This window comes from Rattus norvegicus, chromosome 13 (assembly GCF_036323735.1).
Source record: "Rattus norvegicus strain BN/NHsdMcwi chromosome 13, GRCr8, whole genome shotgun sequence".
NCBI classification, from domain to species: Eukaryota; Metazoa; Chordata; class Mammalia; order Rodentia; family Muridae; genus Rattus; species Rattus norvegicus.
Window position 1 is genome coordinate 84895669 of NC_086031.1, and position 17542 is coordinate 84913210.

General features: G+C 43.3%; 1 protein-coding gene and 1 long non-coding RNA gene across 4 annotated transcripts in view; one reads left to right on the plus strand and one right to left on the minus strand.

The window, feature by feature from the left end:
• Uap1 (UDP-N-acetylglucosamine pyrophosphorylase 1) overlaps window positions 1-15038 on the minus strand; it is a 34988-nt gene extending 19950 nt beyond the window's left edge. The window contains exons 1-2 of one of the 3 annotated variants that reach the window (NM_001191930.1): window positions 14408-14571; window positions 7008-7330 (exon numbers count right to left, since the gene is read on the minus strand). In NM_001191930.1, coding sequence (NP_001178859.1) covers window positions 7008-7287 — 280 coding nt within the window. In that variant the 5' untranslated portion in view covers window positions 7288-7330; window positions 14408-14571. Of the gene's footprint in view, window positions 1-7007; window positions 7331-14407 lie in introns of all 3 variants that reach the window. The other 2 variants (XM_006250222.3, XM_006250223.3) reach the window with 2 other exon arrangements.
• LOC102549303 (uncharacterized) lies at window positions 14777-15995 on the plus strand. The gene is made up of 2 exons (XR_359101.5): window positions 14777-14914; window positions 15033-15995. It is a non-coding gene; the product is annotated as an uncharacterized LOC102549303 (long non-coding RNA).
• Window positions 15996-17542: the final 1547 nt, after the last annotated feature.

A 17542-nucleotide genomic window follows, 5' to 3' on the forward strand; every position in this document is an offset into this window, starting at 1 on the left:
ACACACATACGCACACACACACACATGCACACACACACATGCACATACATGCATACACATGCACATGCACATACATGTTTAAAAATAATTTTAAAGTATATCTTTTTTTAATTCAAAAGAATTAATATGCCTTGATTCCATTTAACAACCACTATTATGAGTTCTACTATCCATATAAATTGTGATTTAAAAGGTTTTTCCATGGACTAGAGAGATGACTCAGTGGTAAGTGACTTTGCTTTGTATGCAGAAGAGTCTAAATTCAAGTCTCTAACGTGTACATTAAAAGCTCAGCGTGGGGCTGGAGAGATGGCTCAGAGGTTAAGAGCACTGTCTGCTCTTCCAGAGGTCCTGAGTTCAATTCCCAGCAACCACACGGTGGCTCACAACCATCTATAATCAGGTCTGGTGCCCTCTTCTGGCCTGCAGGCATACATGCAGGCAGAAAGCTGTATGATGTATACATAATAAATAAATAAATGTTAAAAAAATACAGATAAAGTTTTAAAAAAAAGACTGCTAAAAAGTGGTTATTGCTAAGTGACTATTAAAAATAAAATAAAATAAAATAAAATAAAATAAAATAAAAAGCTCAGCATGACTGTATGCCTGTAACCACAGCACTGGGGAAAGGAGACACACAGAGGCCAAGAGCTCACTGGCCAACCAGCCTCGCCAGCCAGCAGAGAGGAAAAGGTGAGCTTCAGAAAAGAACCATGTCTCAAGGAAATAAGGTGGAGAGCATTAGCAGAAGACACCTGGGTGTCCTAGGCTCTGCATGTGCACACATGCATTTATATACTTGCATAAGCACACGCATATAAAAATACATGTGCACAAAGGGTTTCTGTATTCTTCATGCTCTTGAATCTAGCTTATGAGTACACAGAAAAATGAAAGGAGGAAAAGCTGCCTTTGGAAAATCCAGTCCAGGACAACTCGAAATCTAATGCAGTTCACGTCGCTGTTTGCAGAACCCGATGGTGGGCACTGCTGAAGGAATGTGCCACTCCGGCTGTGGGACTAGAGTGACGCTTCACTGCCTATCAAAAATGCGTAGTACTGAAGTTAGTATCTGTCTTACAATGACAAATAGCATGCCGCTGGAAATCAAGTAGGCAAACAGTGCGTCCTCGGTATAAAAGCAAGGACACACTATTTTAAACTGGCAGTAGTATATATTTCACATAGGCAACAGTGAAAATAAAGTTAACTAACCATAGATGTGCTTACCCAAGTAGCAGTTGCAAAACCATGAACTTACAGATCCTAAAGCAGGCTGGCCATGGCGCTGCACACTAGCAATCCCAGCACTTGGGAGATAGAAGCAGGAGTTCAAGACCAGCTTGGTTCTCACAGCAAAACCGTGTTTCAAAAATATGTTTTTAAATGTACACACGTACACACACACACACACACACACACACACACACACACACACACACACACACGTGTGTATGTGTGCCCTCAAGAGTCTTCAGAAATATGAAAAAGTATACCCTTTATCCTCCTTTTTACCTCTCCATAATAGGACCTGGTTAACACTTTCTTACAGGATAGATTTTAACACAGACAGAAAAAATAAAACATTAAGCCAGAGAGAGACAACTGCAGGTCTAGAGAACATCTCTCTTTGGCAGTGTGATCCCAGAAGGTTCTGAGCACTCTCCCTGGATAACATAACAAGAAACAGAGCAGTCTGTAGTGGCTTGAGAAGGTCAGACCCTTCCTGGATAGCTTCCGGGTCGTACTAGTTCCTCCCTGTGCTTTAACTTGGACAGGTGCCTAAAACAAGGACGGTCTCGTGGGTGCCTCCAAAGCAAAGCACAACAGAACGTCCATTTAAACTGTGGACACTTCAGGACAAGTCAAGCGGCATCAGCAGGTGATTCTACTAGGACAAAGGAAGGAAAGCTATCAAGAAAGCTAGTCAGAGGAAACACTGGAACACAAAAGCTTTGTCTTACCTTGGTTTTTTTGAGACAAAGTCTCACATACCTCTGGCCTCAAACTTTCCATGCAGCCAAAAGTGGACCTGACCTAATAGTGATCCTCCTGCTTCCACACCCATGTATTACACTAGAGGCATGTACCGCCATGCCCACAGTAAGTTGTTAAGTTGTAATCACATGTTACAACTGAATGCTCCCAAAATGTTAAACACAACAAGTAGACTAATCAAGACCATCCCCATCCCCATCTGAACTCATTTTATAAACTAACGCATTACTGTGAACTTCACTAGGCAGTCAACAAAACGGCATTGTGATTAATGTGGGTTGGGAAGAGATATTTGGCACGGTATACATATTTCAAGTCATATATTGAACTATTAAGATAAAAACAGAATGATATCTGGAATACAGCAACAAAGAAAAAAGGGAACAAAAGGGAGGACACATGAAGCCAAAAAAATTTAACTTTTAGTGAAAGTAGCATATGTAGGCATTTACTAGACCATATTTGTCTCAAAATATTTGTTTTAATATACTTGACCTATTTAATAATAAATCCATATAAATTTCTACACAATGATATCCTACGTGTGTATGTAAAAGAAAATACTATAAAACACTACTGGTTGTATAGAGTATGGGATGTATAGAGTATGGGATGTATGGAGTATGGGATGTATGGAGTATGGGATGTATGGAGTATGGGATGTATGGAGTATGGGATGTATGGAGTATGGGATGTATAGAGTATGGGATGTATGGAGTATGGGATGTATAGAGTATGGGATGTATGGAGTATGGGATGTATAGAGTATGGGATGTATAGAGTATGGGATGTATGGAGTATGGGATGTATAGAGTATGGGATGTATAGAGTATGGGATGTATAGAGTATGGGATATATAGAGTATGGGATGTATGGAGTATGGGATGTATGGAGTATGGGATGTATGGAGTATGGGATGTATGGAGTATGGGATGTATAGAGTATGGGATGTATAGAGTATGGGATGTATGGAGTATGGGATGTATGGAGTATGGGATGTATAGAGTATGGGATGTATGGAGTATGGGATGTATGGAGTATGGGATGTATAGAGTATGGGATGTATAGAGTATGGGATGTATAGAGTATGGGATGTATAGAGTATGGGATGTATAGAGTATGGGATGGCAGAATTTTTCTTTTTTTCTTTAACATTTTTAGTATTTAGTATTTTAGTATTTTCTTCTTTAAGATATGTATTACCTTTAAAATAAAACAAATCTATTAAAACATTACTATACTAGACCTAAGAAAAACTAGAGGAAATAATGTTGAGCACATTTCTTCTCCACAAGACAGTTATCTTCCCACCATGCTGCTATAGAAAGAGAAGAAACAGGTACAGTACTGGGATGCAGCCGAGTGCTTGGGCCTCTTACTACCCAGCCAGACGAGGCCCCAGCACCCATCCCCAGCAACTCGATAAATGTTAGGCAAGTGTCTTATGGGCAAGAAAACGGGTAACACAGAATAGTTATTGGTATAAGTGGGAGTACTCAACTAAATAAGCATTTTAAGTAAAAGATGGCATTTGTACCAACCAATCATATTTTCCAGTGTATATTTACTAAAATGGTATTCTTCTCAAAGCTTCTAATTGCTTCTCTTTCAAGATCTCAAGAGTTCCCAGTTGTTATTCTGTTACATTATTTCTGTGTAGCCAGAAAACTTTAAAACTCAAATTAAAGTAAGACCTCTCTTCAACAAGGAGGTTACTTACCCCTAAGAAATAACTTTCTACCCTCAGTTTCAAATGTCCATTATCATTTCCATAACAGACACTTGGAAACTACTACACAGTACTTTTTTCTACCATCATGAAGAAAACAAAATTGTCCTTGAAACAGTTATGAGGCTCCTCCCAGCACATAAAATACAATGCTATAATCTTCACCACTGTGAACTCCTTCCTCTGATTAGTAACTGCAGAAACTTTCTATTGCTATGACTATGCAAACACACAGCAATTTCTGGCTAAGTGAGAAGGATATAAAATCAGTTACAAGATCCCCTCCACCCTACTGTTAAACCACAAATAAATATGGTTTCCTGATACTGAGCCAAAAGGAAGTTTGCTTTGTTCCTTCTTGGGCCACACTCGGTTCTAACAACTGTGGATTATACTTTAAATGAAAAATTATACATGTCGATTAGTTCTACAGAGCTAAAGACTCCAAAGGGGGCCTGCTTGTTGCTTACAGCCTCTATACCAGATTCCTGAACCGTAAATGCTATGACTCCACCCTCCTTAATCCCTAAGAAGAAACATGGCAGCTGGGATATAGGAGTTCACTATATCCTGATTTGGAGCAGGACTCTTTTTGAAACCCAGGGCAGGAAGGCAAGATTAACGATTCCAAAGTCAGTATAAGTCACCGTCTCACCAAAACTCTCCATTCATAAGGGTTCACCTGAAAGTCATTCTCTGATTCTGAGTGGCCTGCCCAATTCTCAGTAAGAAACTAGGTTAGCCACAGCTTGGTAAACCTTGGTAAAAGGGTAGGTTGGCCATGGCTTCCTTCATAAGGGGCCAGGCTAGCCATACTCTCTTGGCAAGAGGCTAGGTCAGGCATATGCGTGCATTTCAGATCTCAAAGGCATCCTCTGAACGAATAACCAATCTTTCTCAAGCTGCTCTTTAACATCCTTTTGAATAAGTCCTTTTAACTCCTTCTGAATAAAGCCTCATATCCCAACTGAATACACAGAACAGAAGGAAGTGGAACCATTGTGACAGATGTGAAAGGCTAGAGACCTGCCTGGTTAGAACCAGCTTCCTCTTCCCTGTATGAAATAAATGGCTTCCCCACAAGTGAGCTCTCTGGGGCTCTTTGGAACACAACTCAAAAACCAATAAACCTGTTGGCCTAGGGGAGGGAGAGATACAGAGAAGGTCAATGTCACCAGTTTTCTTCTTATTTCATGGAGTGCGAGGTGGAATGTCAAAAGGCAAAAGAAAAAAATAGCCACCTAGATAATATTGTTGCTATGACATTATTTCCATCTATGAAAGCAAACATGTGCACAACTAGGTAATATAAGAAAAACCGATCTGATATAGGCAATTTCTGGTATTTTGAAAGTAGTTTCTATATTAGTCTCACTTGTTCATTCAGCTAAGAGAGCAGGCAGAGACTTAACGAGAGGTGCAGGCAAACACTCAACGGCTGTGTTGCTCTGTCTTCATTGTCAACCTGACAGAGACCCAGGTTCACCGAGGAGACTGGTAGGGCACATTCCTGGGTATATCTGTGAGGGTATTTCTAGGGAAGATTAAATAAAGGGAAAGAAACCCTCTGTCCAGGAGGATGACACCATCCTATGGGGAGGAGCCCTGACAGAGTCAAAGCGGGAAAGAAGGAGCCAGGGAAGGAGATGCAAGCTCCTGGTCTTCTTTTGTTACTTCCAGGTCCACCATGATGTGAGCTGCTCAGCTCCACCAAGCCCTCATGATCAGGACGGAGGGAACTCTCTGAAACTAGGAATACACACACACACACACACATTTCTCTCTTTAAACTGGTTTGTTTCATTAGAGCTATGCAAAAGTAACTAATGCACAGGCTGAGGGTATACTTTTAACAAACTTATTATTTAAAGGAGGACTAGATTACAAAAGCAAAGTTTTCAACTCTACCAAAAAGCTACTGTGGAACTATTCTGCCATTCTCCAAAGTGTAAGTTAGTATTAGACATAAGAATAAATTATATGTTTTGAACAAGAAATCTGTGGGCAAATTCAACACATAATATTGATCCGTGTATAACTGCAAATTTTCCTTCTAAATGATGTCTGACATACACAGACATACAGGACATGTGTTGCTCTTCAAATGTCTATGACGCAATTAGGAAGACAAATGCAAATAGCTGTTACTTAAAGGCAGCCTCAAATGCAAGCATACACAACTATTCCAACTTCGGATAGCGAGGAGAGCACTGACAATAGCAAATACGGAGACTCTTAAAGAATAAGTGTAAGGAAGCTGGAGTCACGGCTCAGCAGTTCAGAGCAGACTTAGAGGTCCTGAGTTCAATTCCCAGCACCTACATAATAACAACCTTCTCTAACTTCATTCTGAAGTGGTCTAACACCCTCTTCTGGCCTCCGTGGGCACTGCACACATGTGATCTACTGACAAACATGAGGGTAAAGGTAAGACACTTATACATATAAATTTCTTTAAAAAGAAAACAATTTTTGAAGAATGAGTGTAAGAATTAGGACTATAGTTCTCTGGCTACTGAGGAGGCCAAAGCAGAAGGGCTGCAGGTTCAAAGCTTTCCTGGCCTTTATGGTGAGCTCAAAACCAGCAGGCAACTAAGACCCTGTCTAGAGATGGGGTTGGTGGCAGAGTGCTTTCCTCACACGCAGAAGGCCCTGGGCTTGAGCTCTAGTACCTCCCTAACAAAAGAAAGAATGTCAGTCCACAGTAGCAGAACGTTGGCCTACCCAGCTCCATGACCTTCAAGGTGCTACCCTAAGCAGAGAAAGGGCACAACCCAGACCAAACTAAAGATAAATATAAACACAGGAGGAAACGCATAACAGAGCACCTAGGTGAGGTGGATTGCTTGCCTCAGCTACAGTATGTGCAGCAACAGAATGAGATATAGTAACACAGAAGAAAACAGAGCTGGAAATGCAGGCGTGGAAAACCAGTTTAAGGCAGATTTTTCAGGTCAAAGCAGCTTAAATTGGAACATTTAACTCGTGAGACAAAATTTCAGGAAAAGTAACCTAGCAAGAGTATGGAATTTAAAGACAAAGAGACTGAGGCCAAATAAAGACTAGAGAAAAGCTTTGAAACCAGGCAGCGATAACTCAAGCAGGATGTAGACCAGCCACGGCAGACACTGCAGCTACCTTGGCGAGAATGTTTGCCACTTGCTAGTGGGTCACCTGATGTCGAGTATGACAGGCACAGTGCTACATGACCCAGCAACTTGAACAATTTCAGCACATCTCACAACCCTGGGCAAACAAGCATAAACAAGCCCAGTACCTTCGCTCTCCCAGGCCTGCAGCTGGTCTTGATCTCTGGTAGCACTGCCCAAAACCTGTCTGGGCACAGGCTCCATCCGTGCATCCACCTTTTCTTGGTGAGAAGATCGATCAAATTCGCCAACGGCCTTCTGGAAAAATGAGTTCAGCTCTTCAAAGTTCATGGCTTGGAGTTCCATATAAAGTTCTCCCTGCTGGGCTTCTGACAGCTCACTCCAGAACTGCAGCAGGTGCTGCTGCCCAGCCGCGGACAACCTCTGTCTGAGGTCATTAACATTCATGGTGCTCTGGTAGTGAGGCTTTGTAAAAACAGAGGAGGGGGAGCTGTGAACCAAAAAGAAAAGGAATTAAGAAAGGGCAGACAGATGTCCTGACGTTTTGGCCAAGATCACTTATTTAACAGTGGTCTCATGAGATTATAATATGTATGATGTTTGCACAGTAATGAAACCACCTAATGACACATTTCTCAGAACATAGCCGCGTCTTTAAGCTATGTTAGACAATATGTTTTTAAAAACTCAATATTTAGAAATGAACTTCTGCCTTTCTGACAGTCAATATTTGTGAAAGCTCAACTTTAAACAGTAATTAGCACTATGTGCCGGCACTACAGGGAAGCACTCTACTTACAAGTCTCATCCACCTTGCTACCACTCTGCATCACTTGTAACTGTCATCAGTATTCACATAGAGGAGGCTCTAGCACAAAGCTCCGCAGCAGACACCGGGGTGGCACCTGCCCCCATGATCTCACTCCCCTGCCACTGTCCACATCTGCTGCTGCTGCACCACTGTTGTCCTTTTGCCTCCAATGGAGAGAACTACTGTTGTATCAGAGTACACCCACCAGTAACTGTGAGAGCTACATTTCAATAGCAGCCCCCACAGGGAAACAGGATCATTCCCATCATCTACTCACTAAGACCTGCGCCCCAACTACAAAGAAAGGTGATGCACACAACAATCAGGGAAGGAAGACCGTGTTAGCCACAAGCATGAGTATCCCAGGATCACAAGGCCAAATCTTAAACCGCATGGTGCTAAAAAGTAAGAGCATCAAGAAATATTTAGTCTACCACCCACCTAGTACTGATAAATGCAAGATCTGAACAGACACCAGCTGGGAAATGTTCACAATCTAGCTCTTTAACCCTGGAGGGGGTCAAACAGACTGCATAGATAAGAGCAGGAAACAAGGAAACCTTGATGGCCCTGGTGAATGAGCATGAAGAAGATAGGAATCAGTCAGAAAGTGAAGGCTTACACACAATGACAGGATATGGTGTAGGGTAGGGCTAGCCCATGAAAACCCAGCAACAGACTGTAGATCAAAGAGTAAGAGATGTGAAGCCAACAATGGAATGATAGACAAGGCACTATCACCATATGCTTTAAAAAGATGAGAGAGAGAAGCCATGGTACAGAATATACTGTAAATTAGGACAGCTAGAAGGAAAGCAAGCTAAAACACAACTGTGGATATAAATACCCAAGGGGCCCAATTAGAATGGTAATCATCAAAAAAGAAATCAAACACAGATAAGATGGCTCAAAGGCACTTGTCTCTACATCTGAGCACACGAGGTCTATCCGCAGGACATACTCGGTGAAAAGAGAGAACCAAGTTCCATAAGATGTTCACACGAGCGAGCGAGCGAGCGAGCGTGCGCGCACGCACACACGCGCGCGCGCGCGCACACACACACACACACACACACACACACACGTAAAAAGTAAAACATTAAAAAACAGAGTGACAACACGCGTAGCTAAAGGGACACTTGTATGAGGCTAACGAAACATGAAATAGTGTATCTGCTATAGAAATCAGGATGGAAGTTACTCGAAATCTAAAAGTAGAACTACCACAGGACCTAGCTATAGCCAGTTCTGGCTATCTAAGTCAGCATGCGGGGAAACCGACCAGCACGTCCACAGTTCTTGCTGCACTGTTCCTAATAGCCAAGGTATGGAGCCATCCTAGACACCATCAACACACAAACTGATAAAGAAAATATGATCTGTAGAGTAATGGGATTTTATTTAGTCATAAAGAATGAAATGCCATTTTCTGAAAAATATATGGAACTAGAAGGTCATCAGTGAAGATAACCAAATTCAGACAAATATTGCATTTTTCTCTCATATGCAGAATCTAGATTTAAAACATACACATGCACATATGCATGCACCATGAAAGCAAAAGAGGAACTAAAAAGGGGAAAAGGTCCAAGGGAGTAGAATGGAGAATGAACAGACCAAATATACATTCCTCTTTATATGTAGAATCCAAACTTAACTACACATACATACAGGTGACACTATTTAAGAAAAGGGGACTAAGAAAGCAGTAGGAAAACAATATGAACTATGTGTGATACATGCCTAAAAATGCCATAATGAGATCCATTATTTTGTATGCTAACTGAAAAAGAAAATGAATGGAAGAAAGCAAAACAGAAAAACCAAATGTATGGCCCAGACTGGTTGCCGGGTATGAATGAAAGGGATAACTTCGAGGCTCACTTAAAAAAAGTCACCACTGCATTGCAATCCAACTGCTTAGCTGTGGCAGTTAAAGGGAAGGAGGTACAAAACAAGCAGCCTAACCTCCTGTTGAAGGATGGTGACCAGGGGTACAGAGCATTCGACAGTGCATATGCATCATTCAACTGCCCCAGGCCTCCCATCCCGCACCTATAAAATGAGATGCCCAGTTCCTACCTCAGCAGGGCCCTTCAGCATCAACCTTTACAAACTGCAGAGGGAATTCTACACCTTGTGTCCATCAAGGCAAGGGTAAGAATAGCACTATGGCTTTTGCAGCCAAAAGGGCAGCATGTGCAGGCTCACCCAGTGCAGCACCAGACACAAAAAGTCAAAAGGAGTCTACCTCACAGAAAGTACGTGGCAGACATCCTGGACACTCGGGTCACCTGCACTTCCTAGAGAAGTCTTGCTGTAACATGAAAACAGACCATGCTGCAACACCAGAGACGCCTCTTGTTCTCAGCATTCCTAGAGGCACGCCAGACGCCCATCACACTGCTGCCAGATGTGGGAACAGATGGGACATTCCTAACTTTATTGCCTATACCAAGTCATAAATACTTTCAACCCCAGTGTCTATAAAATGGGAATAATTTTCATCCAATGCTGAGACCTAACAAATAACCGTTCACAACCAATGAGAAAATGAAGCTCAAAGTAAAGTTATGTAATTTGCCTTTGGCTGCATCACTACTACCTAGAAAGATGGGAATTTTTAACTCAGATGTATGTGACTCCAAGTCTATCCTCCTCCTCTGTCCTCACAAAAGCAGGGGAAATACAAAGAACCCAATGAGAGAGGTCTCACTTCAACACAGGCATAATAATGGTGGCGACCAACACTGAGCTTTAGAATCAGACTGACTCAGGTTCTTACCTCAATTCCACCATGGTCCAACTTTGTGATTTTGGTCTAGTTATCTAACCTTTCAATGCCCTAATTTTTTGTCTATAAAATGGAGCAAAGACAGTTCTCGGCCAGGTGGGATGGTGAATGCCGCCATCTTAGCATTTGTATTGATGAAGCAAGATGAAGAATCTGAGGATCCTTTAGGCTACCGAATAAGACTATGTCCAAGCTACAGAGCACGGCCCTACCTCAACGGCACACAAACAGACAGCAAAGGAGCACTTACCTCTAAAGTTAGAGGTATCCTCACTGTGATGAAAAGCAGTTTTGAAAGTGCCTAGGGTACTGAGAGGCCTCTATAAAATGCTAAGTCACAACCTTTTGGACATGGAAGAGCTACTAAGGACAAAGCCAAAAAGTTTATATAAGAAAAAGAAAATGTCCTCAATGGGAGCAATAAGGAAAATGCCTCCAGTGTCATATATACTCAGAGATCAGGACATGGTGGCAGCAGGCCTGAAGGCTGCTGCAGCCCTGTACAAAGGAGACTCTGAGAATGGAATCCTTCAGTGACTTCATCAAGTGAGCATCATAGAGCAGTCAGTACAAACATGGGTATGCTCATCACTCAGCGTGGCTTCTTGATGGAACCAAGACCCATAGGAAACACAGACAAAAAGGGGTGTTGCTGGAGTAACACCCAGCCTCACAGTAAACCTTCACAAGTTTACTAGCAGTCATTACCAAGGATGTAGTAAAGTATCTTGCTACATTACGCTGGAAACGACGCCATTAGGGACTTTTCATTTCCAGAATAACCTATGGGCCCAACATGGTTTGCTTTTTTGTGTCACAAAACTACACTGAGTGGTGATTCATCCCCAGTCACCCTCCTCACATGTGACTAGGTTACCCATAAAAGCAACCCTTTCATGAGCATGCGTGATGACTGAGAATTTAAGGAGGAAATGTAACTTTTATGTGAGTATTAACTCATCCACCAAATATTTAATGAGCACTTACTGCCCACCAGAGTCTGATGTGGATGGTAGGGGAGTAAGATAAAGAACAAGAAAGCAATCACATTCCAGAGGAGGAGACGAGTGTAAAAGGACATGAGCTACGGCTATGAGGAGACATATAGCGGGCGGAAGGACTAAGTCCTCACGGCACAGTAGTGGGAAACTAGGTAAGAAGCAGCAGCATCCAGGGGTGGGGAGGGGGGTGTCTGTTTGGCTAATTCTTGAGAATATATAAGAAGACATAAAGCAAGCTTAGGTCCAAGTGTTCTTGAGGAAGTAGCATGTGAAACACCCAATACAGAAACATGATGCCATTCGCTAAATAAATGTTGGCACAACAGATTTAGGGACGATTGGTGACTGGAGAGACTCTATCCTTTACTTCGGGTCATTTTCAACTCCATACACTTACCAAACATCCAAAAAGAAACTGCTGACTAGACAGCAGAACGCTAGTTGGTAACACTAGAGTTGTGTGATAAAACTCTCAAGGTCACCAGTACAAGAAAACAAATCACAGTCTGAATGAATTCCTCTGAGCAGAGGGAGACACAAAGGCCAGGAGGTTAGGAGGCCTAGCTTGGACACTTTCTAGGATATTAAAAGGTATTTCAGCTGGGCAGTGGTGGTCTTGCCTTTAGTTCCAGCACTCAGGAGGCAGAGACAGACACATCTCTGTGAGATCAATGCCTGCCTGATCTACAGAGCGAGTTCCAGGGCTGCCAGGGCTACAGAGAGAAACCCTGACTCTAAATACCAAAAAAAAAAAAAAGGATTTCAGTTGACTTCTAAGTTTCAAGAGTTATATCACTTTTTTAAAAAACATTTAATAAGATAGCTGGGATATGTACAAAATTCTCAAAGATAATTTTCTATTAAATAAAAAATAAGACAGTAGGGAAAAGTAGATTTGTATTATTTCCCAAGGAATGATTCCTACTCATGTTCAGCCCTGTTTTTGTGAGGAACTGAGGGGGCATGTTATAGTCAGATCCCTGGGGACATGTGTAACCAAAGAAGCGCCCCGAGCTCTTGGCTCCTCACTCCAGTTGTCCCTTGCCCCATCATTTGACTCTGTGCAAATAATTTTACTTCCCTGGTGTATGTATTTCCTCATGAAGACGACCCAGCCTTTTTCATATATTCTTAAGATTAAAAAACAAAGAGGTCTCGTCTACTAAAAGTACATGCAAACATACTATGATAAATGTTAAGTAGAACTGTTCCTTTGAAGGTCATTCAAGGCTGGGCAGTGGAGGCTTACTCCTTTAATCCCAGCATTGAGGAAGCAGACAGATAGATCTCTGTGAGTTCCGGGTCAGTGTGGTCTGGTCAGAGGCAGAGGCTGGTATATCTCTGAGTTTGAGGCCTGGTTGATCTACAGAATGTGTTTTAGGACAGCCAGAGATACACAGAGAAACCTTGTCTCAGGGAAAAAAAAAAAAAAACTCATTCAATAAGTACTATTCCCCTATAGGTGCTTAGAAAAAACATGTTCAGGCAAATAAAATAACTTATTGTAAACTTTGATATCTGGTCCCAGAAACCAGCAATCTATAAAACTTGTTACCAAATTCATATCTATCCATTTATGTGTTATGTAACATTCATAATAAACATGACTTATATTTACCCGACACAACTATAACCATAGTATATCTCCTGATTTTTGTAAGAGGTGTGCGTGTGTAAGTAAATGGTATACAGCAACAGAGAAGAGACTTTAAAAGATGTGGATTTTTATACTAAGATCAAAAGTCTACACTAGAAATTATGACTAAATTTGGTGTGTGCCTCCAACCTAACACACCTGGATCAACATAAACGACAAACCATTATCAAACATGCCTTTATTAGAATTTAAATGCCACATTAAAGAAGTCCAGTATTTCCCATTTCCTCCCCCCACCCACCTCTACTGCTATATGCCCTCAGAATAGGTTAGTAAATCGCTTTTGAAAAAAAAAACAAAACAAAACATATGGAACTAGGCGGTGGTAGTACACGCCTTTAATCCAAGCACTCAGAAGCAAATGGATCTCTATGAGTTCTGGGCCAGCCTGGTCTACAGAGTGAGTTCCAGGACAACCCGGGCTACAGAGAAACCCTGTCTCAAAAACAAAAACAAACAAACAAAAACAGGAAAAAAAAAAAAAGGTTGGGGGGGGGGGGGTAACTGAGACAAACTTGAGTCCTAACCGCTGACTAACAGCACAGACTATGAAGTCTTTTCCCTTAGCCAAGTGAGTCAACTAATAATGAAATAGACAAATGCCTTCAGTTCCCTGGAAACTCTTGGATCCAAGCCCAGTGAACTTCACCTCCAAGTCCCTAAACTTTTGCCTCACATAAATACATACGTATTAGCATGATCATTACCACCGGATTTCAGATTTCACAGTGTGCTGATGAAGACCAGCCAGTCTCAGACCAAACTTTTAGAAATCTTCAAAAGCATATGTGCGCTCTCAGCCCTCCAGCCTCATCGTTCATCTGAGGGGAGACCCTGAAATCTGGACCTCTCTAACTATCTGTATCAAGGGAAGCGGGTCCTATGTTAGCCACATCCCCCATTGGGATCCACTGTCCTTGTCGGAACTACCAATTCTTACCCTCGTGGATTCAAAACACCCCAACTCGCTTTCCCCTGACAGAACCAGCGACCACTTATTCCCACTGGGGACCCCCAGAAATGGCACAACTATGCCCGGGCCCTAGCCTGAGACCCTCGTGTTTCCTCTTCCCCATCTAGGTGAGGCCCCACTCAAAACAGCGGGGACACGCGCCGGGGACTCCATCACTACTCCAGCCTCCTCTCCCTGGTCTCGCACCAGACCCTCTGCGCATCCCCGACCCGCCGCGACACAGCCCACGCCCCTCCGAAGCTCCGAGCAGCCGGCGCCGAGCACCGAGTGGCAACCCGTAGCCGGGTCCACGCGCTTGGCTTGGGAGCGCGCGCGTGAAGGGGGCTCCTACCTCCCTCGACACTCCCGCGGCTGGACTAGGCTCCGGCTTCTTCGCCTCGGCTACTTGCCGGCGTCCCGCGCCCGCCTGGAATATATACGGTCATCCGAGGGGCCGGGGCGGCGGGGCGGGCCGCGAGCAGCAGCCGAGGGGAGCGCGGGCCCCGGCCACCCCGCCCCTTTCGCCGCGGTGAGTGGCTGCGGCCCAGGGGCGGAGCGGAAGCCTGCCGGCTGGACACGTCAGCGACCGAGAGCGGCCAAAGGGGCGGGCGCCGGCGACCGGAAGGCGGAGCCTCTTTACGTCGCTCAGACTCTTGACCAATAGGATGTTTAGGTGTCCTGTCAGTCTGCGGCACCGCCCTCTCACGCACTTGCGGGGCCGGAGCTGGCTACGCTCGCAGCCTGCGGGCGGTGAGGCCCGGCGCCACCTTAAGTACCTACTGTAGGGCGGGTCCTTAAGGTCACCCGGGGCGGATCAGCGCGCCCCGAACGGATCTCCGAGCAGGCAGTGATTCTTCAGGTGACGGATTTCCGAACGCCTACGGGTGTTGGGAAAGACCCGCGGGTTTCTGGGCAGAGATCCCTCCGGGGCAGGCCTGTGACCTTAAGCTAGCTGATTTTTGTCTCTTATTTTCCAGATAACTGCTTGCCAGTGACCCAGGCTTCCTCCGTCATTGTCTTCTGAGTCTCTTGGGTATCAAGACAGCCAGATTACCTTTTGCACAGCACACAAGTGAAAGAAGAAATGCAAGCAAAAGGGATTAGATAACCCGAGGTCGTGCTAAGTGTGCCAGTCAGTGAGAACCAGTCCAGGGAGCGGGACTTAGCTGGGAGGGCAGAACTCAACTGTCCTGTTACACCAGAGGTAGCCGGTGTGCACGTGCAGGCTATAGTGTCATGAAGTTGCATTTATATTTAGAGTTATGTTGGGTTTTGCAGGTTCTGAAAGAGTCCAATTTGTTGAGATGTCAAAAGCAACTAAATTTAACATATCCTGGATCCTAGAGAAAGTCTGATGGTTTCCATCTGGTGGATAGACTTCCTCATTTACATTTTCAACGTTTTCTTACTCATTCTTGAGAATTCATTTTTCATTCAGACTTTACTATCAACTTATGTCGGTTAGGAATTTTATCACTTAACAAGGAGTATCATTCATAAATAAATAGATAGTTTTCCATTTGATAAAGAACCTTTGTGGCTTTGAAAGGTTAGGTAGATGGAAAAAGAGCTTGGGGGAACAGGATCAAGGAAGGGTGTGATATATTATTAGCAGTATTTGCTTGGCCTTAGTCTTGAATGCCCTCTGAAATCCTATCAGAATGCCACGTCGACTGAGAAGCTGTAAATGCCACTCACAGTGCTGTTGATAGTGGCAGGTGTACCTTCCTGGAGCAAGTATAACAACACGGGTGTGTTCTCTGGTTTTCATACTTCCAGTTTTGAAAGTGTGAAGTCTTAAGTGAAGAACAGAGCCTGTACACAATGGAGATTGCCCAGAGTCCCTTGATTTTTACCTATGCAAGTCCCTGGGGCTGAAGTATTCTCTTAAGAAACTGGCAGCCACAGCTTTCAATAAAGAGCATATTGTTCAAAACGTATTTATTGAGTCATTCTACGCTAGACCGTATGATAGACTCTACAGGGGAATCGGGTCTATCTCTTCAAGCGACTTCTAGGACAATGAGAGAGGCAGAGGACATGGATGCTCCTTTTTCCAAAGGGAGGGCCAGGAGTGCAGCAGCAATGGCTCAGATGAGGGCCCTAGAGCTCAGAGAGAACAAAGGGATGACATTTTCCCCCAAAGTCAGCCCTTAGTTTTGGAAGGCTGCCCGTTAATATTCAGCCTTCGTGACTGAGGCTTTGGTTTTCCTTCCCATTGGCAACCTCGCACCTTTGCTAACTGCAGTTACCTCACTGATACTAATATATATATATATATATATATATATATATATATATATATATATTGAAGTGTCAAAAGGGAATACTTGCCAAAAGGTACATACTTTCAGCGCCATGAGCTCAGCCCAGTTTAAAAAATAAATGGAATACTTTGGTCTATGAGCTGGATAGGTGGGTAGGTGAATGGGCAGACAGATACCTGGATGGCTATTACAAGACCTGGAAAGGAAAGATCGCCAACACTGAGAAAATGGCTTGATACAGCTGACAGAGGGGAAAGGGAAAGGAGGGCTAGCGTACAGGAGTTAGATAATAAATGTTAGCTGAAAACATACAGGGGAAATGAAGAGAAGTAGAATAGTCACATGATAAAGCTACAGATAAGGCTGGGGATACAGCTCAACGATAAAAGCATTGATGTAGGATATATAAGCTCAACCCACAGAAATACACAGACGCAAACAAGCTATATTGGGATACGAGATGCTTCCATTTCATCATTATTTTGTTAATGTACATTAGTTATACATATTAATGAGTTTCACTGATTTTCCATATATAGATGAAATGGTAATCTCCCTTCCCTACTTACTTTTGAGAAAAGATGCTTTAAAGGAACCATTATTGCAAGATAATTTAAAATCTGAAAATGTCATATATTGATAATAGGTTTTATGGTGGTTTTTATATTACTTTGGGTAGACATATTTTGCTAAATTATTTTAACCTTGTGAAATGCGTCACTTAACACCTCGGCTTGACTGATTTTCTGAGTGACTTGTCAGAAATGCGCTGGTCTACCCACACTGCTTGTTTCTCAGAATCCGTTATAACCCACCTAGATTTTTTTTTTTCCAAAAAGTGTGTGGGTCCTAGGGACTGCCACACCAAAGGAGTCTTCTCTCCATTGTCCTGAACATGATGGCCTCAGCTGGCTCATGGAGCTGTTTGCCAGCAAGAGGCACAAAGCACCAGGGCAGTCAGACTCTGGTCAGCCTGGGTCAGGGCAAGGCCTGAGCACTTATGACATCACTGTTGCCGGGTGGGTGCAGACAAGTGGGTGGTGAACTGACTAGCGGTTTCCCTTTCTGCTGAGTGTTTCCTAGGATGTAAGGATTTTATGCTCTTGGGAAATGATACTGCCTTAGCTCACCACCCCTCCCAACACTTATCTCTCGTTCAGGGTGTGTTTGGGAGAAATATTGTGAAATGAAGAAAACTCCCTCTTAAATGTCAGACATTT